Raw genomic sequence first — 24,810 nt, 5'->3', positions numbered from 1 at the left:
TCACTCCAGGTTAATATTGATCACATCACGCATCATTTGTTCTGGTTTTACTCTTGTCTTCAGTACTTTGATGACAATTTTAATCTGTCGTTTTGTCTTGTCGAAGATCTTATTCTTGTCTAAGTTGGATTCTGTAGTCCGTGACTGCACTGGAAATGTTGAAGTAGGTACTTTTTCTGACACTTCCAATTCAGGGCAACAGATTGCTGATGGTGAAGTGAGAATCATCTTAGAAGAAATCATTGAAGCTACGACTATAAATACTGTATTTTCTAAGCTCTGAGCTCAACATTTGCAATAATATCTTGTTTAATTGTTTGTTAAAAAAAAGAATAAATCATTGAGAAGACTTGTACGAATGAAATTGTAATGTAGTTGAACACTCGGCTTCGTCAAAACGATTGTCTGAAAAATGCTAGGTGTTCACATAACTTGCACCCTTTAAACGATTTTCTTCACAAAATATTCAATAAAATGTTTCTTCTAAAATGTGACGTTTACATTTTACATCATTTAAACATGATTGAAATCCGTATCGTTTACAAATATACACACTATATATATATATATATATATATATATATACATATTACAATTATTGCAGTGTACAACCTCTACATTGACTACATCTAGTATTGACATGTTTGGTACACATTAAAGTAGATTTTTTCGAACCTGTTATAACAGGGCAAACACAGCGTCTCTGTCATTCCGTTGTCTCGAAATTCTATCAGCCTTTTCAAGTACATGGCAAGTGATAGCGTTAGGACACTAATAATTTCATAAATATTCAAGTACACTCGTATCTTGTGATGTCTGAGAAGTCCCTGGTAAATTCTGTTGGGGAAGTTCGAAATGTAATCTAATCCTATGAAACCTGTCTTCCATATCGTTGAATGAATTATAGGAAACATGGAGGTGAGCCATAACCTTGAACGTTTATTTGTTAACAAAACTTGACAGCAAACGACGATGGATTGTTTAGACCTGATGATAATTCTAGTCTATAGTAAGCACATAATGAGTTATGATGGTTTATCCAAAACTCCCAATAATTTTCCGACAACTAAAGTACTTGAGCACCGCGAAGAGCTTGGAGACTTAAGAAAGTGACTTAGCTTTGTCGCTTTGAGGTTATAGAACAAGATTCTTCTCGAATACTACTTTTGGTGTACATTTGCTTCAAAATCCACATTCAAGGAATATGCAAAGAATGCCCAAATTCCTAAATTTTTGACATCATAAAGTATACGATATATACATATATATTAGAAAAGAATGCCTTTTTTGAAGAAAACAGTGGAATTCTACTATTTTTACTTTGGTCATTAAATTTCAGAAAATATGCAAATGCAGTGTATGGCAATGCTGTGTTAGGACTTTTATAAATTCCAATATTATGACATGTTATGCAGACAGAAATCATTGGAATTAAATCCATCAATTAAGTGTGTTTGTTCTTAATTCAATGTATCCTCAGTGTTGGTGATATTAATGCCTCAGGGATGCGCTATGCATTCGAGCTAATACATATTAGAGATGATTGAGTATGACATTTAAACAATGACTTTCGTTGGGCAACTCACCTATCAAGTCAATGTTTTTATCCTCCCAAACATATCCACTACCAATTTTTGGAATCCGGAATGATGGAGGGCCTCGGTTGCCGAGAACACGAGATCGAGCCAAAGGCAACGTGGCCAAGCACTGAAAATGCACCCCTTTGGTAAAATTGCGAGGTCAAAATTTTTGCGTATTATTGAGTACCATTATTTAGCTCTATTCTTTTATTATACAATTAGAAAGTTTGTTTTCTCCGCAATTAAAGTACAACTAGACGTCGTAATGATCTTATCGACATACTGGATGAGAATAACAGTGCTTGCAAACAGTTATGTCGATTGCCTAATTGTCGTTTTACTTTCCACCGCTTTTAATTTTCATTTTCAATGTTATTGTGGTTGTTAATAGCAAATAAACGAGTTGATTGACATTAACACCGAATTTCATTATGGTTCCGCCGCTTATTCTCCTCTTTTCTGAGGAATTGCTGTAGCTGCTTCGTATTATCATTCATACAATTTCGAGCGAATGGAAAACCCTACATTTTCTCTCAACAATATTTTATATGGATATCAACAAGGTAAATTTGAAAATTCACATGTATTTTGTAAGGATATTTGCGTTCTAACAGTAACACTTTAAGATGAATGATAAAAAAAAAACCGGTGTGCTCGAATGACGAAGCTGAATTCGTGGACCAAAATTGCCAAGAAAAGAAAGTTAGAACTTCATTCACGAAAAAATCAGGTTTATTATTTATTCACATAATTAGTTAGTAATGTATAGGTTGTTCGGAGAATAATGTTGCTTTCGTAATGTCATTTTTCTTCTACAAAAGGATAGAGGATAAAGTGGTTGGCGTTGATCAATCCCTAATAGATGCACCATGCATTCGACTTCATCGGACATCGTAGAAGTGATTGAATGATGTCTGGCCTATACTATAACTTGCAGGTGCTGCGCGATGTGTCAACTCAGTGTTTTTTATATCCTCCCATACAATTCTGGTACCAGTTTGCTGAACCGGATGGATGGAAGTTTGGTGAGCCCAGGGCGTGGGATCGAATGAAGTGTGTATTGAAGGACACCTCTAACCACTGCTCTACCACGTGCCCTATCTTATCTCTCTCTATATCTTTTTCTTGTATATGTTTTAATTAATTTCATAATTAATTAATGCTGCCAATTATGTTTTTGACATATCTAAACGTTAGAATTTCAGGGTCAAAAGAAAATTTCGACAAGTCTATTTCTACGAATTTCAGACTGGGACATAGAGTAGCACTATTAACGCATGGGGTCAAGGAGCTGTTAACAAACGCACAGTGCAACGTTGGTTTTCAAACTTTCACCGTGGAGAATCCCACTTCGAAGATGAGGAAGGGCACGTTAGACTGATAAACGTAACGATAATAACGGACACGTGTAGCGCAGTGGTTAGAGGCGCCCTGCAATGCACAATGCATTCGATATACCGCGCGGCGGGCTCACCAAGATTACTATCTCTTCGGAGTCGGTAAATTGGTACCAGAATTGTATGGGAGGATAAAAATACTGCCTTGACACATCGGGCTGGCCCCCGCAAGGCATTGTATAGGCCACATATGCATTCAATCACTCTATGATGTCTAATGAAGTCGAATGCATGGCGCATCCCAAGGATTGATCAACGTCAACACCACTTCATCCTATATCCTTTAACATTAATAACAGTATTATGTTCTTGCTAAGCACATTTCTACCTATATATCGTTCGATACTGTGGAGAGGAATTTGCTTTTTTTCTTTTTATAGGATCTAGAATAATTAAATTTATTCAAAAGTAGATTGTTGATTGTTTGTTATGTTTTGGTAAATTCATTTGTTGATGACTGTTTGTATGTGTGGCGAAAACCATTAGTGACAAGGAAAACACAAGCTGTTTGAATTGCAATAAATTGTTGTTGGCGCTCGTGTACAAGAAACACGTGACGACTTCTAAACGGGTTGTATTCTTTTAGCATTTATCTGCGGCATTCTTAAGTGATTTTCCCTCTTTATTGTGATTATTTTCGAAAGCTTTCCTTCTTTTTTGTTCTAGCAACATGTTGAAAAAAGGTTATATTTGCGCGTTTTAACAATGTTAATTAACAATCTTCTTAGCCTCATCCTTGTTACGGTATTTTTGAGTGCCTCCTATTCCAATATTGTTGTCCATGGCAGACAAGAAGTTGTATCATGTTAACCCAATTCTCTGTTAGTCAGTCGTCCAAACTTCAACTGATTAGGTTTCATTTCTATTTTGACGTTTTAAATCATCTAACATTTTCTTTTCTATTGAATCTGCTGTGTGTTAGTTACGCACTTAGATATCTAAGTAAACCGTCCTCCCTTATTCCTAGGATCTGCTGAACACATGGCTTTAGAAACTGCTTTATTCTACCTTTATTAATACCGTTTGTCGTGTATCAAAGTATGCAACCTTACGTCTAGCATTTCCGATTCACTTATGCTGTATAAAAGTCCGAAGAGCTATGCTCGTAGAAATATCAATTTCCTTGGCGGAGTCTTGCAAACGATCCAATGGTAGCTGTCGCCAAAAATAGCGAAAATAAATTGTCTTATTTTCATCACCTCAAAAGAACTTATAATAAGGCAACTTTGGGTGGGATGAGCCAAACAAGGTCACTAAATCTCAGCATCATTCTAGCCATCTAGGGTCTGGTGATAGTATAAAGGCGTATTGTACATACGTCGCTACAACGCATACACACTTGCGTCTGAATCTTTGACTAACGATGTGATATTAGCTAAGAAGGTTAAGAACGGTATCACTAGATAGCCGAGATTGGAATACCTCAGTGATTTATGATGCCGAAGAAAAAAGGTTTCTCGAAACCTCAGCAGTTGAAGAGACTCTTTAAATCACGTCTCCATGTCAGTGCTAATAAAGCCGATAATTTAAAAGCACAAGTCCGTCGGCCAGAAGCACTCCGGTAGATCACCCAAACGCGGAGATGCGCGAGCAACATGCCGATCTTGCAAAGTCCTTCAGAGAAGGGATAAAAGGAAGACGAGAGAAGAGCATCATTACTGCGTTAAGATGCAAAAGTCAGAGAAACATAACGAAATCCGCCCAGTTTATAACCGATGGAAATTGCGCTTAAGAAATTTACATATAAACATAGAACGTTAGTATAAATTGTCTTTTTCAAGTCTGTCATATTCGGAACTCTTCAGCTCTGATTATCGAAATCTTATCCGCAGCTATCGAACAGCCGTGACTTTGAGCATGTATGTGTTTGGACAGCATAGTATTTAAGCAGTTCAGCTTGCTATTTAGCAGTTCTCTTCCTTGCTGGGAAGATAGATGTGAATATAGCCCGTTCCTTAGATTTATTACGTTCCGAATTCTTATAATTTTGTCGGCGAGTGTAGCGCAGCGATTAGATGTGTCCTGAAATTCACACTGGATCGATCGATGTTCGATTCAGCGCATCGTGCTCACCAATCCTTCCGTATCTCCGAGATCGGAAATTGATAATGAGAGGGTAAAGGCATCGACTTGATACATAGGAAGACACCGCAGATCAGTGTATGGAGCAAATATGCATTCAATTACCTCTACGATGCTTGATGAAGTCGATTGTATGGCGCATTCTTCAGGGATTGATCGAGGCATACCACTTTATCTTCGCTTTATTAACTTATTATTGCAAGAAATTTTTTATCAGGAATTATCGCGAGTACTATTGATCAGGAACTGTTCAATAGAAAACAATTCATAGTGGTTTTACATGATTTGAGATGAATTCATCTGATATTATGATGCTACCGCATGTAAGTTGCCGTTAACCCCAGCGGCTAGACTGACTTGGTGGTGTTACATTATCATAAATCTTCAGCCTCTTATAATTATCGTATTTTTGGCGTCGACATCACTAATAATTCTTCTTACAATTTCCACTAAATTTTGGATTAAAAAGTTTTTGTTAAACCTACCTAGTTAAGAAAAATGTAGTGTAAAGTGTTTCCTGTTTACAAGCATCACTTTCTTTATCTGGAATGTGCTTCAAGCTTTCCTTTAGTGTGACGAAGTTCTATTCCTCACTAGGCTATGCTTGGAATCGATTTCGTCGATTTTATCCCTCATCTGAATCATCGTGGATAAGATTTGATGATGGAGTTCGTTGATCCGTTTTCATGTGAGGTTATCAATCTCGTTCTTTATGGGCGTCAGTTAGACACTCTTCGGCAAAACGACACCGTCCACTCTTTCTGGAGTCTCAGTATGGGAGCTGCTTGAAAGAGACGTGCGGTTCTTATTTTTAGACGGAATTTCTCATTTCATGAATGGTTACATAATAAACAGACGAATGCACAAAAAACGTACATGGCTAAGTTTCATGATTAGATCTTCTCTGTAAAAATGAGGTAGAAACCACTTTTTATAACTCGGTCACTGAAGCCGTGCCCATGGTTTCTTAGATTGTCTGAATTCAAATGGTAAACATTCTTGCACTTCTAGGAATCTACACTTTATGCCCTTTTCAAGAATAGGTTTCAAGGTAAGTATTTGTGTTCTCTTACCTACAGCAGTTCTTCATTATGTTTTCAAAGCCAAAATCAATCTTTTTCTTGACTTGATGAATCTATGGTTTCTGTTCATATCATTAATATCACTCTGGGGTTTCCACACGACACGCGTTTCATTCAAAAGTTTAATAATTACCACTAATTAACAACACAATAAGAAAATACAACAATGTTTGAAGTGTAGCTTTTAAAACAAGTTTTTGAAATGGAGAACATATATACAATTGAAGTTATATGAGAGCTTGCAAAGTATTTTTGAAGAAGGTTCAGGAAGCATTTAGTAAAATGAAAGAACAATATATAGAATTTAATGACTAACTATGGCAAGGCATACTGATTTTCATGCCACTTCAGGTGTTATCTTTTACTACTGCTTGAGAGACGATTCCTATGGCAAAAAGCGTCTATCATGTATAAGGAGTACTGGGAATGGGAGCAATGGTTGAAGCATAAAAATCCGACACTACCAAAACGATGGACGTTGTTTAGTGAAAAAGCATTTAAACTTATGAAAAGGTAAGTTTGACTAAAAATGTCGACTTCCGGACTTCTATTTTTCTTTACTTTTTATCCAACTCTTGCGAACGAGTAGCATGAGCTACATTGTAATCGTGAAATATTACTAAGATCTAATTTAAGCGGCTAAAATCTGAGATAGTTGTAATTGCTCGTGCATTTAGTTTCCTGAGGACAAGTTCGGCACTTCCATGCTGCAACACATTCAAGAGTAAGCCTATTGTATCATATTGCCGTTACACATAAAGAGTATGTTGCTGGTTTAGTGAGATCTCTTTCTTTTCCCGTTATAACATTATTAGGAATTTCCTCAAGGTTTACAACTTAACGACTATGCTTCACAGGAAAATAGCTATTATTCTCAATAATTTATAACAGCTTGGTTTTGGATGGAAATCTCAAACTCGTTTTCAATTTGGGCGATCATCTGTCGGAAGAACTCTGTTGTACATCACAGTTTGACAATCAGGAGCGCTTTCATCCCGGTCGACAAGTAAATCATTGAGGACAAAACAAAAATGTTACATTTCTAGTGCTTAAAACTTGTATAGGAGTCTATTTTTTATTATTCAGTAATTGAGCAGAAAAATTACTTGTTTAAATAATTTTCGAAGTCTTAAGATAGTCGTGGAAGAAGAGCATATTTCTTTTAGAACGTTGACGGCACGAGGAAAAGAACCGTTGGTCGGCTAAAGATATGAGGAAATTCATTCAAAGGAGAAGCTTTTGAAGCCAGTCAAGGTAGAAGAATCTGCATTAAGAACATTATCATTTCAATGGTTTTAATTTTCACATTTCATAAACAGTTCTTAAATGCAATTTTTGAATCACCCAACATTCATCGTGTTTCTTTGTTTACTTCCTTTTTTTTCGTTAAGATTTCTGTAGCATTTCGTGCTATCACTATCACTTTCCTCCAACTTTCTTGTCTTGTGATGCTTATATGTACATAATTTGATTTTTTTTCGTAGACTTCTGAAGTTTTGACGAGCATTTTTTTTAAATCTTCCATCATAGCCTTTTCTATGTGAATAGATGAATTTTATTCAAATAAATCTCGTAATTACTCGTGTCAATGGTGGCAAATGATGTAACGACTTTCATACTCAATCACAAGGTCACAATCTTCTTTTTATCTATGCAGCTAACAAAAATTTGCACATAGTCACTAATTCCATTAATCTCTAACTCAAGACAGCTATGCTTCAGTTAACATGCAAGTTTTATCAAATCACTCTGCTTTCAAATTATTCTAGTTCATTTTTAGAATGAAGCGGACGATGTGTTCGCATATAGACCGAGTGAGATCGTTAAGGTGAGCTCCTTAAATGCAGATGGCGACATAATCTTAGAAAGTCAGCAAGCATTACGGTATACTATCGATTTTTTATCTCTACCGTTCTTGACTAAGCAACTACAATCACTTTAGCAAAAAAATACACCCTTACCTCTTGAGGGGTTAAGGATATAAGTGCAATACATCCATTTTCTAGTTCTTTGATTCAGTTTTACTTCCCTTGTTTCAATATTTACCAATTTACAGAATCAAGGTCAAAGAAAAGATAATGGGAAAAGAAGAGAACACTGAACATTGGATCAGCGCCACATTGTCCAGCAATAGCGGAAATTAGCGAGCAAGTGGTGTCAGCTGTGACAACTAATTCCGTCATATCGCTTGTATGTTTTGCATGAAACCAACCAGAAGAAGTAATTAATAAAGTAATTTGAAACTGTGAGAAGTTATTCACTACAATCTTTGGCTTCATTATACTACAATAATATAAAGTATTGAAAAACAGCATATCGATAGAATGTTCCATCGATATAAAGTGTATTAATATTGAAACAAAACTCCTCAGGCTCTAAGTCTACGTGAATAGAAGCGTCTTCGACGGGGATAAATAGTAAATTATTAGTTTATGTTTGTTTGTTGCTTTTGCGCAGTTGTTTCAATCAAATAAATTGTTCAATTATAGACTAAACAGTAGAATGTAAAGCTTGCTTCGTTGGGTATCGTGCTATGATTTCGAACTCGTTTGAGGTAAATTCATGATTTAAAAAGTATTCACTCCAAGTTTTGGAAGAACGTTTTCTCTTTCAAATTTTAGCATTATTATACATCATTATCTATATGATTAAATTTTTAAAAATATTTTTGTTACATTTCTCCTCGTTATTTCACAGATGAGCTTCCACAAAACTGCAAACCAGAGCTGAGTTATAAGAGGCGATACTGATCTCTTGGTGCCTGTAAAAATCAGATTTCACCCATTCTATAAAAAAGGTGATATATACAAAACACTATGAAAGAGTATAACATATGTAGTGTTTCTCAACTGAGTTTCTCAAATATTTGTTAGCAATAACATTACTCATCTGCCGAAAGCTCAAAGACCACATACTCGTTAGCGAGGAAAATCCGTAAAAAGCTTATGCTCATTGCTTGTGAGCTTACTTCCGAACACACCAAATGAACGTAATGCCTGCTTGGACGAATATCATGGTAGTATTCTTTATTAGAATTTTGTTCTATCATTCCTATAAGTTTCAGCCTGTGTCACACCTTACATCATTATCAATGAGGAAGACTGAGTCAACTAATATGCATTTCTAAGAGCATCATCCTTATTGTTACTAGCCAAAAATTTGTGCAAGAAGCTTGATATCACTTAAAGTTATAAAGCTTAGGTAAGAAAGTTATAATTCCACAATTCCCAAGACCGACTGTCTTTTAACCTCGGCATTGTTTAATACTTCTTGATTCTTCTTCTTTGAACGAGCGTGAGGTTGTTAAGTTTATTATGAGGCTGACGTTTCGGCCGTGTCGCCTTCTTCAGAGCCTGGAAAGGTCGACTGACAGCGATCTACCAAGCCAAACACGTCAATAACTCAAACAGAGAAACTCAAAAACCAAGTCCTAACCGCGTGAATAACATCGAATACTCACCACTTCTCTGCCTTCGACCAACCGCTAGGTTGTGTTCTGCGGAAGAGGAATGAGGTATACTTCCTTCTAGAGTGCCCCTTTATCAGACTAGAAGATCAATCTGATATATTGTGCGAAATCACGTGTCATTAGGAGGCACTCTTCCTTGCGGTTCATATTTGGGTTTTTGAAGTTAATCCAAAATGCCTCAAGAACCCTGCGCGTCGATATGCTAGTTTCTTGCGCAAGAATATTAACCTTAACATCAAAATCCTCTCCGTTGTGTCTTTGTGTCCTATGCGTGCCTAGTGGAGTACTCGTTTTGCTTTTAAATTTTCCATCTAGGTGTTCTTCTATGCGGACACAAAGAGGTCTTCCCGTTTCGCCAATATATTCGTCTCCGCAAGTTTTGCAAGAAATCAGGTACACTGTAACCTGAGATCATGCAATCACCGTCTCTGCCCTGAGGGCAAATGCAAAATAATATAATAAATAAATATAAATAAATAAATAATGTAATACAAATACAAAATATTATACATTACATGTTTTACACATACATTACATGGACGATGCAAAATTTTTAATACACCAGTTATTTATCTGTAAAAAGTGATCTACCAAAGTAGGAAGTACTAGTAAGTTTTCTAAGGTGTGTGTACTTTTCATTTTAAGCTTATTTCACTTTAAAACATTCATCATGCCATCTCATTGTGTCATTGGCCTTTTATGTCAAGAAAGTGATTTGGATGTCCGATGGCAAATCTCCATTTTGCTGACGTATGACAATGTGACAATTCATTGTGACAGCTTTCTACCAGTACATCTCACATAAGAGATCCAAGAACAAAACCAAGTTCTTCAGAATTCACAAGTTATTCAGGATGTACTGAATTTTAGTGCAGATGTAGTGCATTCCATAATGATGTACTTTATGTACGAATTTCTAAATAAGAGAAGGCATTTGTACACCGAATAGTGTTGGTATACAAGTATTCCTTTGGCTGAGGACTTACTGCATAGAAGGACCTATCTTATGGGCTGTACTATAAGATCGCATATATGTATGTTCTCGAACAGTAAGGGTCTAAACCAGCAATAAAAATTGGTGGTAATAAGAATTAATAATTGTTTCCAAACAGAAAATCTTCTCACCCCTAATGTCTGAACAGTCTGAAGAAGAATTCTCAAAGAACTGCAATGATGCTGTTATGTATCCAAATTATTTCCAATAATTTCACTGTCGTGAAAAGAAACACAGTAAGTTAGAACATTTATCATTACTGATTTATTATTACATCATAGTGAAAAGCTGTCCTAAGGTAATGAACCTCAATGTCTATACAAGGGAATATCTGCGTTTTCTCATTGGCCATAATCTGTAGTGTATATTCTCTTAAAAAGCAATACACTCTTGTCCCAAATTGAGCTGCTCTAAATGGAGGTTTTTTATAAATTATTAGGAGAGAGAACAGTTTTCGAAGAGCTATTCCGGACATACGATTTACGTCGAATTTTCTTTTCTAGTGATTTCAAGAAGTGCGGTAAGAAAACCTCTGGGAATCTTTCAAGGGGTGATACCGATTTTGGTACACATGGCGTTTTTGTGTTAAGGAAGCGAACCGAAAAGCTATATTCTAGGCAGCAGAATCCATTCAATTTATTCATTAAATTTCATAGAGTACTATTAAAATTAGGAATTGATAACACATTAGAAGTGATACTGTTCAGCAAAAGAAAGGTATTGGTTCGATCATACACGAGGACCATTAAGCCTATCATCCCTCCGGAGTCGGGTCGGAGAATTGGTACCAGACTTGTTCAGGACCAATTGGCTTCTTCAAATCCGCATAACTGGCGACTACTTAAGGGTTGAACAACAATTGTTTAATTTTCAATTATGAAGTAGTATAAGTATCAATATCCTTCATATTTTTACCCAGATGTCTCTTTAGTAAATTCCAGAAGATTACACTTTCCTAACCATTTAACAACATAATAACCTTACTGGTTCATTGCGGCACCAGACCAACGAAGCCCTTAAACCTTGAATTTGGTTTGTAACATTGTTGTCGAGCAGTTCGTCTGTTAACAAATCGGAAGATTCAAATCGCTGCTCTCATGAAAACAATCTCAGGTGATAAAATAACGATGGATTGTAGACGATTTATTTATAAAGGTCATAATTTACTTTTAAAATGATATAATCCTGATCAAACACAACATGGCTACTCTGAAAAAAGGAACAGTTGGAATCTACTAATTCTACCAACGAGACACTTTCCTTTTGTTCGCATAGCATTTTGACGTCTTGAAATCGACGATTTTCCTGAAAACGTTTTCAGCAGCGGTCTAGTTGTTAAAGACTTCTTAGTAGTAGTAGCTTTCGAGATTCCTGCGAAAAAATGGTAATCGGTTAGCCAGAGATCCGATGTGAAATGATTCGTATGTGAGGGTTACGTAAATCTATTAGTCGAGAATCTACAGCGTTACAGGTACCAGATTTTGTCGAGGATTTTTGTACAAAATAATTGACTGTTTCTGGTTGCCCTTTTTAAAATGTGTGGCAAATTTGATCTAATTGTCCAAAGCCATATAACATGGATCTAAAAAGCGACAATGTTGCTAATTTCAAAACAATTTCCACGTAAATTAGTTCTTTTATTAAGGCTAGCAAACGGATAAAAAAAATCGCGAAGAAATACCTTTCTAATATGTATCCACCCTACACACATAAATTAGTTGGGCATTTTAGATTCTTTCGAGTTTTTTCTTCGTTTCATTAAACCACAATATTATTTGACATCGGTCTCATCCTATGCACACTTTGGTTTTTTAGGTTTTTTTTTTCATCGATATTTCCGTTTTCTTGCCAAGTACGATAGATTGTTGTGGTTTTTGTTATTATTTGAAAAATAAAGGACAATCAATCAGTGCTGATCAGTCTCGCGCTATGCATTCGACTTCATCAAGCATTGTAGAGATTAATAAATGCATATATTTGCCAATAAAATGACTTTCGGTGGCCTACCGATCTATCACGTCAGTGTGCTTATCCTCTCAACCAAGTCTGGTACCAATATACCGATTCCAGCGGAATGGAAGGTTTAGTGTGCCTGGGTACGGGATCGAACCAAGGATTGTTGGAAAGCGTATTGCAGGCCACCTCTAACTACTACGCTACACGTGCACCATTAGTATTTAAATCAGGTGTATTGCAAATGCCATTTGAACACTTTCAACTATAGCAACACTCCACGAAAGTAGTGTATTGTAACCATTCAGGATTCTTTTTGAGATCAATTGAGAATTGTAGAACTATTTTATAATTTTCTGCGTTATTCGTTTCCATCTACACATGAGACTCAACCTATCTTTATTCATTTATTCACAGATAGGTCAGTGACTCCGTCATTGATTGCCAAATAAAATCATTACAAAATTCTTTCTGTTGAAAGCCACAAGCCATATGACGTCTTACTTTCAAAGGAAAGGATCCTAGATAGTCGATCTCGCGCACGCTCCTCCTCCTTAGGTTGCAAAAGAATTCTTCATCAGTACTGTCCGATACGCTTGTTGAGTGTTCTCTACAATTTTTACACGAAGATTACCCTCTTCTGCATATCGTGAACTTTGAGTCACAACAACAGCAATCAGGATTCCGTCATGAAACCTGTTGTATGGACCACATCCAGGCCGTATTCAGGACCATAAGAGTATGTCGACAGCATGATTTGCCTCTTGAATTCACTTTTTTCAAATATGACATTACATTAAACGCATTTCCAGCGTTGGAACGAAATGTATCACAAAAACACAGCTTTTATATCACCCTCTAACCATACATCGTGAAAGAGATCCAGAGATCGAAATAAGAAATTAGAAAATCTCTAGTTAAATATAAGATTTGATCCCATCTATTGCAGCGTTTGGTCAGGAACAGCTACTTTGTAAGTAGATTCCTCGCAAAAAGTGTCTTCTGGTTGAAGGCTCCTCTCAAACGATGTTGAATAGCTCGAGGCCAATGATTGCCTTAGGCGAACTAGCTGGGAGCAAACCTACAAATAATACAGCTATGAAAACCAGACATTGCGAAAAATTACCGACTCACATATATAGTAGACATCCTCAGCTTCTGATCGAAAAGTCGCACGTCCTCTTTGGTAATGGGATGGTCTTCAGGAGGGCAGAATGATAACTCTTCACCAAGAAAAGCATCCGTAAAACGAATCCCTTCACACAGATGTGAAATGTCTTTCAATTTCTCGAAACTAAAACTTCGTGAGATATAAAAAATACAAGTAAGAAATATGTACAAAACTATTCTGAAATGACAGAGATACCTTTAAGAAAGTAAAAAATAGTGAAACGTAAGGATATGAAAACACCATATTCATGTCTCAAAAAAGAAGAATGAGGAGAAAGTAAATCAACCATCTTAGTCGTTGACGAGTGCGTTCTTCTCCCCAATATACCATCACTTGAAGCTCACTAGCTGTTCGCTGTTGCTACAACAAAACTACTTTAAATGGATCTAATAAGTTTCGGAACCAAAAGGGAGTACAGAAATACAGGTATGCAAAAATGCTTACTGCTGTTGACGCAGTAGAGACAATTGAGTTCATTGAAGATATGGGAAAATGGAGACGTATGGAAACCAGCTTAAAAAGGCTAAAATAACTGTAGGCGATATTAAGCGCGTCAAAATTTTTTGAAAAGTTAGATGAGCGTTACGATAAATTTTTCTTCAGGATAAAATCATAATTATAAGCTTTAAGTGAATTTTGTTTACGACCACATATCTAAATGTGTTACTACAGAGGACATTTAAATGAAAATAAAAACAAGACGTAAGCAAAATAAATAACAGTGAATATCCTTTCCTTAGAGTCACCACGATCTATCACAATTCCAGGAGCTGGACGAATATCAGCAGGAATGTGTTCCAGAGCGCCAGATTCTGTAGTGCATAAAACGACTACACGGGAAAACGCTCGTCTAAAAGTTCAAGTTTTATAACGAATCATATAAGATATAATCACGTACAATGCTCTTCCAATAGCTTCTGAATCAACAACGGTTGTTAGTAACAAACCGGTTTCCTGAGTTTGTCAACGAAAATGAGAAAGTTGATTCATGACAAGACTGTAAGATATAAGTTCCATTTCGTGAAATACGTAGGTCATCTCTGGCCTTCACTGTAACAACTGCAGCTCCACCCAGTCCTCGAACCGGCATCTTAAAAGAAATAATACTTTATGTAGAAGTGTATTAAAAAAGTAGAAAGAAAAATTAAGAGTTTATTTCAGCTGAAAGTAACCATAAAAATGAAATTAACACCATTGAAGTTACACAACAAAGATTTAAGAAAAGAAAAGAAACAATGAAACATTATCTATAAATAAAAGCTTATAAGAAAAAAAAGAATACCCTATAGTTCATTTGAGGTCCACCTCCTCCCTCCACCGCAATCAGAAGATTTGTATAGAATCGAGCAATCTGAGACGGGGAAAATTCAATTCGAAGCGGAACAGTACGACGTGCATCCAGAAGTAAGATTTGGCTGTCCAAGAGCTGCAACCAATATAGTCGTTCTTCATTAGAGCATTGAATAGTGATAGGAAAGATTTTAGAAAATAACTAGTGTACAGTAAAAGGTGGTCCAGAATGACTGAGCTTCGCCCTTATTCGAAGAGAGGTATCTGTACGATTGGTAACATCAACGTTCGAAACAGCTGTATCTCCAATAGCTACGAAACCGAACGCTACTTCGAGTTGAGGGATATAAAGCACAGACCTAAATCTCAATTTTCAGAAAATAAAGCTGTCATAAAATTCTTATTGGTAAGTGAAAAAAAAAACCTCCGCGTCGGATTAGAAGTCAGTTGTGAAAAGCATGGAACCATAGCGTTTGTAGATAAAGAGCTAGATGATCTTGCAGAGGAATGCGGTCGAGAGCTCAACTAAAGATATATTCGTCAACTTCATTCACTCGCACGTCATTAGGTTGTATGGGGCATACGAAAGAAGTGAATAACGACCAAAAACAGCTACGAGCCGCTCTCTGGGGAACTTAGCAAACCTATTAGTTGCCTTACCGACCTTTGAAGAGTATACGTGGACTTACTTCTTCAAGCTCTGAAGTGTCTCACCACTTCTTCCCAATCATAGAATCAACCAGTATACACAGAATCAAGAATGATTATGACTAATGTATGTTGTGTGCAAACCATCCCAGCACAACAGATATAGGAATTATATTTTTGATCATAAAAAATACATAGTTGGTTTTGGCTTACATTTACTCACAAACAGCAATAGGACGCAACATATAGTACTATGCAGCTAACGGAATGAAGTGTCATCATAGAGATATGCGTACAATTACCAAAATATGTATGAAAAACAGCTTGAATAGCTAATAAACAAGCAAACAACAGCACGGAAGTTGATGAGAGCGAACACAAAAATTTATACACAAATACTAATTGTTTACTTATTATACATAGAGTGCTTGCTAATTAGATCCTACTTGCCTAGCTTTTCCTTTATTGCTTTCGTTGCCTTATAACCCTAATCCAAGGATGGAAAATGGATTGTATACGGGGTTTGAATGCAACTTTACAATCATTCTTCTATTCATTATAAATGGCCCAGAAAGATATCAGAGAGACAGAATAAGATGCAAGAGAGCTTTAAGGTGAACATTGGGATGGCTGACAATAATGATTGTGGCTTAAGCCACCCAGTTGTAGTTGCAACTTCAAAAGATTTGTACGTTTGTATTTTATAGAATAACACACGCAAACGTCGCGATGCTCGAAAAGGATCACCACCAGGAACGAAAATTGTAAGAGAAAGAGGAACTATTAAAATCATAAAAGCAAAAAAACCGCCTCACAACGCACCTCTCCCTCGCATGTAACCTTCCCTTGATTACAAGCAGCACCATGATCCATTTTCTAAAATGTATACATTATGAAATAAAAAAAAAGAAAATCAAAAAGAAACCGAGAAGGAAATAATATTCAAATGAATGTTGGCGGTACCATTCGCTTCGGAGTAGAGTTTCACCATGTAAAGCATTTTGAGAGGTGAATTTTTAGCCAGATATATTTCCAGTTCGTCTTGATCTAATCTCTTTTTTAACCCACCTAAGACAACGTGTACAACGTCTAAATTTTTGTGTCAAGCCCATGGAACAACGTATAATTTCTCATCTCTCACGCAACGAATAATATGTGACTCATGATTTTCACTGTAGTTTCGCAATAGCCCGCCCCTTATTTGTGTATTCGGCTCTACAATTTGGCTTATCTATTTAGTTTTCCATGTTTCTATTGAAATACGTTGCTGTCGCCTTTGGCGGTCGATTTTGCAACACATATAGTATATTTCTCCAATTTTATACAACATTTACAACTATCCACTTTAAAGAAAAGTATTTATCGCCTAGGAACCCTATAATAAACGAGGCTTGGCTCGATCTCGCGCTCCAAACAAACCGAACTCTCCATCCTTTGAGATCAGGAAAGTGGTTCCAAAAAAAAACATTACCTGGAAACATCGGTAGGCCACGCAAGATCGTATAGGGCAAATATTTTACCTGTTCGAGGCTCAGCGTAATAGATTGTAAATCCCAAAGTTATTGACCAACGCCAAAAACTCTACCCTTTTATAAATTCAGTACTACAACTATGATTCTTAAAAGAGATTTCAAATGAAAAACAACCAATTGCTGGTAATAACTGGATGTTCCACGGATTTCCACTCACTGAGGTTTTTCCTCACTGATGGATCTCGAGCCGGTTAGTCGTGAGGCTACGTGGCGCGTCCCCAGGTGGCGGATAGGGGGTCAAACGCGAACCAAAAGCGACCTTGTGCTTCCCAGAGCAGCAGGTGGATCAAAGGGATGAACACTCTTTTTCTGCTGCGCAGATCTGGCAGTGCAAATTGTATTCTGCAAGTCAATTCGGCCAAAAGCCTGCAAGCAAGTGACTAGGAAGTACATGGGAGGCGGTTAGGAGTCCTGTCCACTCAACTCCAATGAACTCTGGGAAAGACTGGCAAGCTACTCATTAGTATATTCAGCCCCCATGGTTAGAGCCCGGCAAGCTACCCCATGGGTACAAAAGATGCCAAACAGAGTAAATTAAATGAGAGTCATTCCCCTGACCACGAAAGAGCCCCCGATAAGGCAGCGTTGGGTAGGACGAGTACGGAGAGGCTGCTACAATCTCAGGGCTATCTGGGCTACCTAAATGTGATAGGACTAAGGTGACGATCTGTACCTACAACGCAAGATCGCTTGCATCTGAGTCCGCTGTTGAGGACTTGCTGATGCAGGCCAGAAAGATCAGATACGACGACATCGGACTGGCTGAGACGAGGAGACGTCATTCCTTTAACGCCGTTTATGATTCTGGAAAAGAACTCTTCCTTGGAACATGCGACAATAGAGGAGTTGGAGGCGTTGGTGTCCTCGTCAACACGAGTTTGGCCATGAACATCGAATCGTTTAAACAACTAACAACCCGAATCGGACGGTTAAGGTTGAAGAGATGTGGGCCTATGCCGGCTCTAATTATCTACGTCGTCTACGCAGCTACCTCAAGCTACGACGAAGATGAGGTCGAAGCGTTTTATATGGACTTGGAGAAGTTCTACATAGAAGATCATACCTCCTTCAAAGTCATAATTGGCGACTTCAACGCTAAGATTGGACCGAACAGGGAGAGAGGCTATCCGAGTTTATCATGACGACCAAGACAATCCATGGTAACTCACAGTTCCAAAAGCCCAACGCTCAACGCTGGACGTGGGAATCCCCCAATGGAGAGTACCATAGTGAAATAGACCACATCATAGTAAACCGAAGATTTTGCATAACCGATTTGGGTGTGCAAATGCACTGGCTCGTCTCTTCACAGGCTACCTGTCAGAATGCAAGGTTCCAAACAATGGAAGACCAGCAAAACCGTGTTGTTGTACAAAAAGGGAGACCTCCACGACATTGGCAACTATCGCCCAATCTGCCTGCTGTCCGTCGTAAATAAACTCTTTACTAGAGTCATTCTCAACAGGATGGACAGAACATTGGACGAGGTACAGCCATGCGAGGAAGCAGGGTTCCGAAAAGGATTCAGTACGATAGACCACATACACACAATAACGAGGCTCATCGAACTATCACGAGAGTATAAAAGACCGCTCTGTCTCACTTTCATCGACTTGAGGAAAGCCTTTGACTCCGTTGAGACAGAAGCGGTTATAGAAGCTCTGGGAAACCAGGGCGTCGCTACCCAAACACCACTCCTTCGTGAGCTATAGAAGAATTTCACGAATATAATACCGTATCGCCATTTTACAACGCAATTAAAATGAACGTAAAGAGGGGTGTTCGACAAGGCGACACAATGTCGCCAAAACTTTTCACATCGAGCCTCGAAGACGTTATGCGAAAATTGGAATGGGACAATGAAAGAGTGAAAAATGATGGTCGGCAACTACACCATCTTCGCTTTGCTGATGATATCGTCCTTATAACATCAAACATCAGTCAGGCGGAACGAATGCTTGCCGACATTGACCGAGTATGTGGAAGTATTGGTCTTCGACTATACATGACGAAAACGGTATTCATGAAAACGGATCGGTCTCAAAGGCCCCATTTAAGCTCAACGGAACAAATATCTCCAAATGCAACAGTTATGTGTACCTAGAAGAACTCGAGAACTCAAATGATGAATGACGTAGCTCCATAGCTGAGCAGGAGGAAGAGAGCAGCTTAGGGAGCTTTTAAGAGCATCGAGGATGTAGTGAAGAGGATGAAGAACACTCGACTCCGTGCCCACATTTTTGAATCAACGATGCTTCCTGCATTAACATACACATCAGAGACCTGATCGCTACGTAGGCAGGATGAAAGAACACTCAGCGAAAGGGCGATGCTAGGAGTGTCGCGTGTCACGCAAGTGAGAGAGGGAATACGAAGCTCGGACCTACGTCAACGATCGAAAATTAGAGACGCCGTCCTTTACGCCAAAATGTCAAAAATAAGGTGGGCCGGGCACGTGATGCGACGAAATGGCAACCGATGGACAAGAGCCGCCACGGATTGGATTCCTCGGGATGTCAAGCGCACAACAGGAAGACCACCGACCCGATTCTTCAGAGTTCTTTACAAACACGCTGAACGAATGGTATGATGCTCAACGTGTCCCTAGAGCGAGCAGAACCCTTTGGACCACTCTTGCACGCGACAGGGACAGATGGAGGAATTACTGGCGCCCGCTTGATTCAATCGAAGATCAACGGGAATACAGGTGATACAGTTGAACTGGATGTTAAATTGTATGTTCAAATAAACGCTTGTGTTATGTCGGCCGAAGAGAACTGAACTTTTTCGAATTGTTCAACGAGTGTAAAAAATACAATTCATAAGCCACAGAAACATCCAGTGTTTCTCATATGCGAAGAAAGTAAAGAGAGGTACATAGAAGGACAAAGATGACTTCAGTGGTGGAGCAATATGATGCATCACGACACTTGGATTATCGAGAACAGATTTTGCAATGGACTGCAGCTTCTGGGAGAATGAACAGAACTTTAAGAATTTTTGGAGTACTTCTAATATCTCGTTGTGAAAGTAAAGTGGCTTGGGCAGGCGACGAATCAGAATCGAGGGTACCAACATCTTTTGAAGAGATGAACATATTTATTAGACTGTGCCTTCACATAACAACTGTTAACACTATTAAGAGGAATTCCAAACTTCGCTTATGTATTCCATCCTCTTGAATCCCAAATCCCATCAAGAGATAAATTTGAAAATCTGTCTTACTTAGCTTACAATGAAAGTAGAACTGGAGACTTTTAAAATGTCTTCTAAACAATATGCGAATTGCTAACTTTGCTTCAGTAGAGAAAATTTCCTGTTTGAAAACCTCTCTAGGACGCTGGAAAGATTGCACAAGCTCAAAGAGTTTTCAAATTGGTGAGTAGAAGCTCCTTAGGTAAAGGATTAACTATTCGGCTTTGATTAGACCATGAAGGAAGTGGCATTTGGTCGATTCCATCAACCATCATAGGAATGATTGAATGCGTATTTGGCCTATACACTAGCCAAAGGTGGCCCAATGATGTTTCAAGTTAGTGCTTTTATCCTTCCAAACAAGTTTTAACCAACTCGTCATCCACGGAGAGATGAAGGCATGGTGACCTTAGATGAAGGGATCGAACCTTTGTTCGATAGAGTGCATATTGCAAATTCACCTCTAATCACTGCTCTACACCAGCCCCTCCTGAGGTTATATATATGTATATATATTATAAATATATAAATGTCATATGTATATATGTTTGTATATATGTTTGTTTGTATGTATATATACATATATACAAACTCCACAAGTATATATATAAATGGTACACCAAAAGGTTCAAAAGTTGATGGCAAAACGTTTAGGTTATACGAGTTGTTACGATAGAGTCGAGTATCTCTAATGTCTTCAATGATAAAACATATGGAATCATAATAATAAGCTGGTACTCTTAGTTTCCTTCTTCTTAGAACAGTTCCGTCGCGAAAAGAACTAACCCGTTTGCAAAAAAATTTTGCAAACTTTAATTTGTACAAAATAAGCTTCTCAGGCGACGCGTGATATAACGTCTGCATCGGGAAGCTGTATAGATTAAATATATGGAGAAGAGCAATAAAAAAGTAGTGGGTGGGCGAGCAAAATAAAGAGCTGAAAGGAAAATGAATCATGCTAAATAGAACGATAGCAAAATAAAGTCAAAGAACAACCGTCAATGTGGCAGAAACCTTTGAAACCATTTCATTGTCAGGAACAATTGTCTTATTCATATCTGTAGTTTTATCCTGAACAGAATATGTTAGCCTTGAAAATAAATCAGGAAGACAGCCTTTACAGAAACACTTGAAACTTAACCTACCAAAGCATTTTCTGCCACAGCGAATCCAGCCTAAACTACAAATATATTGCGCAATGTTATTGCGGCAACTATAAAAGACAGCTCCTACCATGATTCCACCACTGCTACATGATTTAGTGGAAGAGAGATTACGCGAGGTACACGGCAATGATGGTTTACTTAAATAGAGCAGTGTGAATGCACCTTTTTTTACTAATTAAGATATATGCACTGACATATATGAAACCGGAGGCGCAAAAAGGTGATTATGATCTTTTCGTGCCTTCACTCGACTTTTTCTATGCTCTTCCAACACCTTCATTAACGATTCTGTGGAAGCACCAGAGGGTTGTTTCTGAAAAATTTTTCGTTTTAATTCTGGAAAGGTGTCCGACTAATAAGAAACATTTTCATAAACGGGTTAAAAGATTCGACATTAGAGATAATTCCACCGTTCTTCCAAGAACTCAAACACCGCGATCTCTTTTTTAACGAATAAATAACTGAGAAAAACTATGCTGTTTTTCATGCCAGGGTTATCAATGTTTCGCAAGAATTTACTAACCTAACTTATGTGTAATAGTCACTTTTAAATATACTTCTTGCTTAAGTTAAGACAATAAATACTCGTTTCAGAATTTTTGATTATCGAAGATACACTCTTCGTTAGGATCAAAGGTATACCTTTAAAACCTCTTGAATTGTCCTTATACTTAAATGAAGCGATCCCGTCGTTTGCGCAACAGAGTGCTCATCAAGTGTAGATGAAGCTAAAAAGAAAAAACAACTCTATACACATAAAAGGAACCCGAACTAAAGCCAATTTTTCCATGTAAATTACCTTCAGGCAGGATCAGAGATATACCATGGAATTCTTTAGCAAGATCATGATGTCGAGATGTAGCTTTGGCTATTAAGGCTAAAAAACATATATGTATATATACACATATATGTATATATATATGCATATATATATATGTATATACACATGTATGTACGTGTGCATACGTATACATATATATATATATATGTAAAAGAGTGAATATGCAGTGGATGGCTATAGAATTAATATGAAAATGCAGTAACACACAAATAGGAGTGCTCGTTTGTACGACTCCTGAAGATGAAAGAGAAGGGTTTGTCGATTCGTTGGTAACATACGATGAATCCAGAATCCGCTTGGGAGTACTCCAACTATGACTCAAATTAAGCTGAAATTTGAACGCCTCAGGAAGCTTAAAACATACAGTAACAGTTCCAAGAAAGTTCTTAATCACTTTTTGCATGTCTAATAGCATGTGATCGTAGTCTTTATTGGTAACATCACTCGTTATGTTTTCCTTGTTTACGATTTTAGTACTAACGGAAACCTGGAACAAGATATTCAATCGTTTAATAATGATAGAACGAAATACTTGTGATTATACCAACCGCGCCGTTGTTGCTTTCTGAAGGTGCTTCATTAGCAGCATTCAAGCATGTTCCGTCAGATTTCAGGCAACAATCACCATTATCCTGCAGTAATATAGTTGATGAAACGAATAACTGAGAAAGTTTTAAAAGACATACCGGCACTGGAAGGCCTTGGGAAAATCTAGCCTTATTTGTTTTTTCGCACGAAGAATGATTAATAATGGACTGGTGACTGCCTATGTTTAAGACATGAGAACGCTCCTCAGAGCTGTCCCAGGATAACGAAGAGATATTCGATCCGTATTTTACCACTTTCATAAAGAATACTAAAACCCTCAAGGATCAGCTGAATCTACCCCCAAATTCAAAGACTAGTGGTTGGAGGCGATTCCGATGGAGCAAGTATTGGTATTAGCAAATATGAGATATCGGGTGATGTAACATGTATAATAAAAAGTATAGTTCGATTAACTTGTCTAAGCCTAAGAAAGAGTCGCTATAGTTACTAGTCTTTAGCAAATTTTATTTATCGAAAGCACAAATTTAAGTACTAATAATAAAACCACTACTTTATTCTTCTATTATAAATACACCTGTTCTTCGTCATATTTCACTTGCAGTGTTCAAATGTGTAGTTCGTTTGCGAATTTCTCTTATTTTGAATGAATTCTTTTCTTAACGATGTTATATTCTAAAATTTTACATTGTTCTTAAACGTGTTCCTTTCTTTTTGTTATGTAGATTTTTACAGGCTGTCTTCCATGGCGGTTCATAGTAGAATAATAATATAAAAAAGACAAACCACGTGCATCAAGAGGTTTTGAGCCCAAATAGAGCGATTATCTGTTGATAGCGAAATTGAGAGCCTCTCTGTCGATCGTTTTCAATGATTTTGCTTGCGGCTCATCATCGACATTCTGCATTCTGCATAGACTTTTCGCTTTCGGTACATCGTAGAAGGACTTATCGTTCCGTGTTTTTAACATCGATGCATTCTCGTTGTTGCTAACTTCACTACGTCTTTGTGCTCTATCGGCACTGCGAGACTTTCGTTCTTGTTTCAGTTTTTTCTTCTCTCTTTTTCAACCACGATTCCTCTACGTTCCTGAGATTTGTCAATGTCAACTGCTACTTCACCACATTCCTTTCTGTTTTCGCCCTAAAAATTGCTTCCATCATTATTCACACATGTGAGCAGCAATAAGCCTACAATTTTATTTGGACGGTTCATTTTCGGGCATTGGAAGGGTAGTGGTTGAAGATGTTGTAAAACACATGCATAATAAGTGTAGTTTTCCACGCCTAGGGCCAGCCAACCCTCCCAACCATCCGAAATCGGCAGATTGGTGCCAGATTTATTGGGACAAGCCTCCTTCGATCTACAAAGAATAGCGACTCCATTTGAATGAATATGTGAGAAAACTCTAGCACAGCTATCAAAATTTTCCAGCAATATGTGTAGATCTGTAAATGGATACAAGGTAAAAGCAGTGCACATGGCCAATTCAATTACCCATTTCTATTCCAGAAGAAAACAAACGCACACGTTCCATAAGCTTAAAACGTTTGGCGTTGAACAATCCTTAGAGATACGCCACGCATTCGAAATTCATTAATTTTTTACTTTTTTTTTCATTTACTAAAATTGACCCAATACATATTTGGTCCAGAAAATAATTCGTTATGACCTTTTAATATACGAGGTATAGTATTGATTGCCTAACAAATAAATCTTGTACAAATTCGCCTCCACTGAATGAATGGCGGCTTGGTCACGTCGAATTGCTGGGTCGACTCGTGACCACATGTATTGCATGGCACTTTTATCCACTGCGCTTTTTCGCGCACTCTAACTTACCTCAACTTTCCTTCCCACCGTT

General features: G+C 37.6%; 1 protein-coding gene across 1 annotated transcript; it reads right to left on the bottom strand.

The window, feature by feature from the left end:
* On the bottom strand, positions 1 to 22,207 carry LOC309798131 (uncharacterized protein; the record flags this gene model as incomplete). Its single annotated transcript, XM_082646428.1, has 7 exons — positions 22,202 to 22,207; positions 21,754 to 21,872; positions 21,627 to 21,696; positions 21,539 to 21,568; positions 21,390 to 21,464; positions 16,489 to 16,542; positions 1 to 228 (listed from the first exon to the last, which is right to left on the bottom strand). The coding sequence occupies exons 2-7, from the start codon at positions 21,837 to 21,839 to the stop codon at positions 1 to 3; spliced, it is 543 nt and encodes a 180-aa protein (XP_082502554.1). The 5' UTR covers positions 21,840 to 21,872; positions 22,202 to 22,207.
* Between the last annotated feature and the right edge of the window lie 2,603 nt (positions 22,208 to 24,810).

This window comes from Mesoplodon mirus (genome assembly GCF_964341445.2).
Source record: "Mesoplodon mirus genome assembly, contig: HAP1_SCAFFOLD_1790, whole genome shotgun sequence".
Taxonomy (NCBI): domain Eukaryota; kingdom Metazoa; phylum Chordata; class Mammalia; order Artiodactyla; family Ziphiidae; genus Mesoplodon; species Mesoplodon mirus.
Note: the sequence above shows the minus strand (reverse complement) of the source record. Positions and strands in the feature narration are given on the sequence as shown.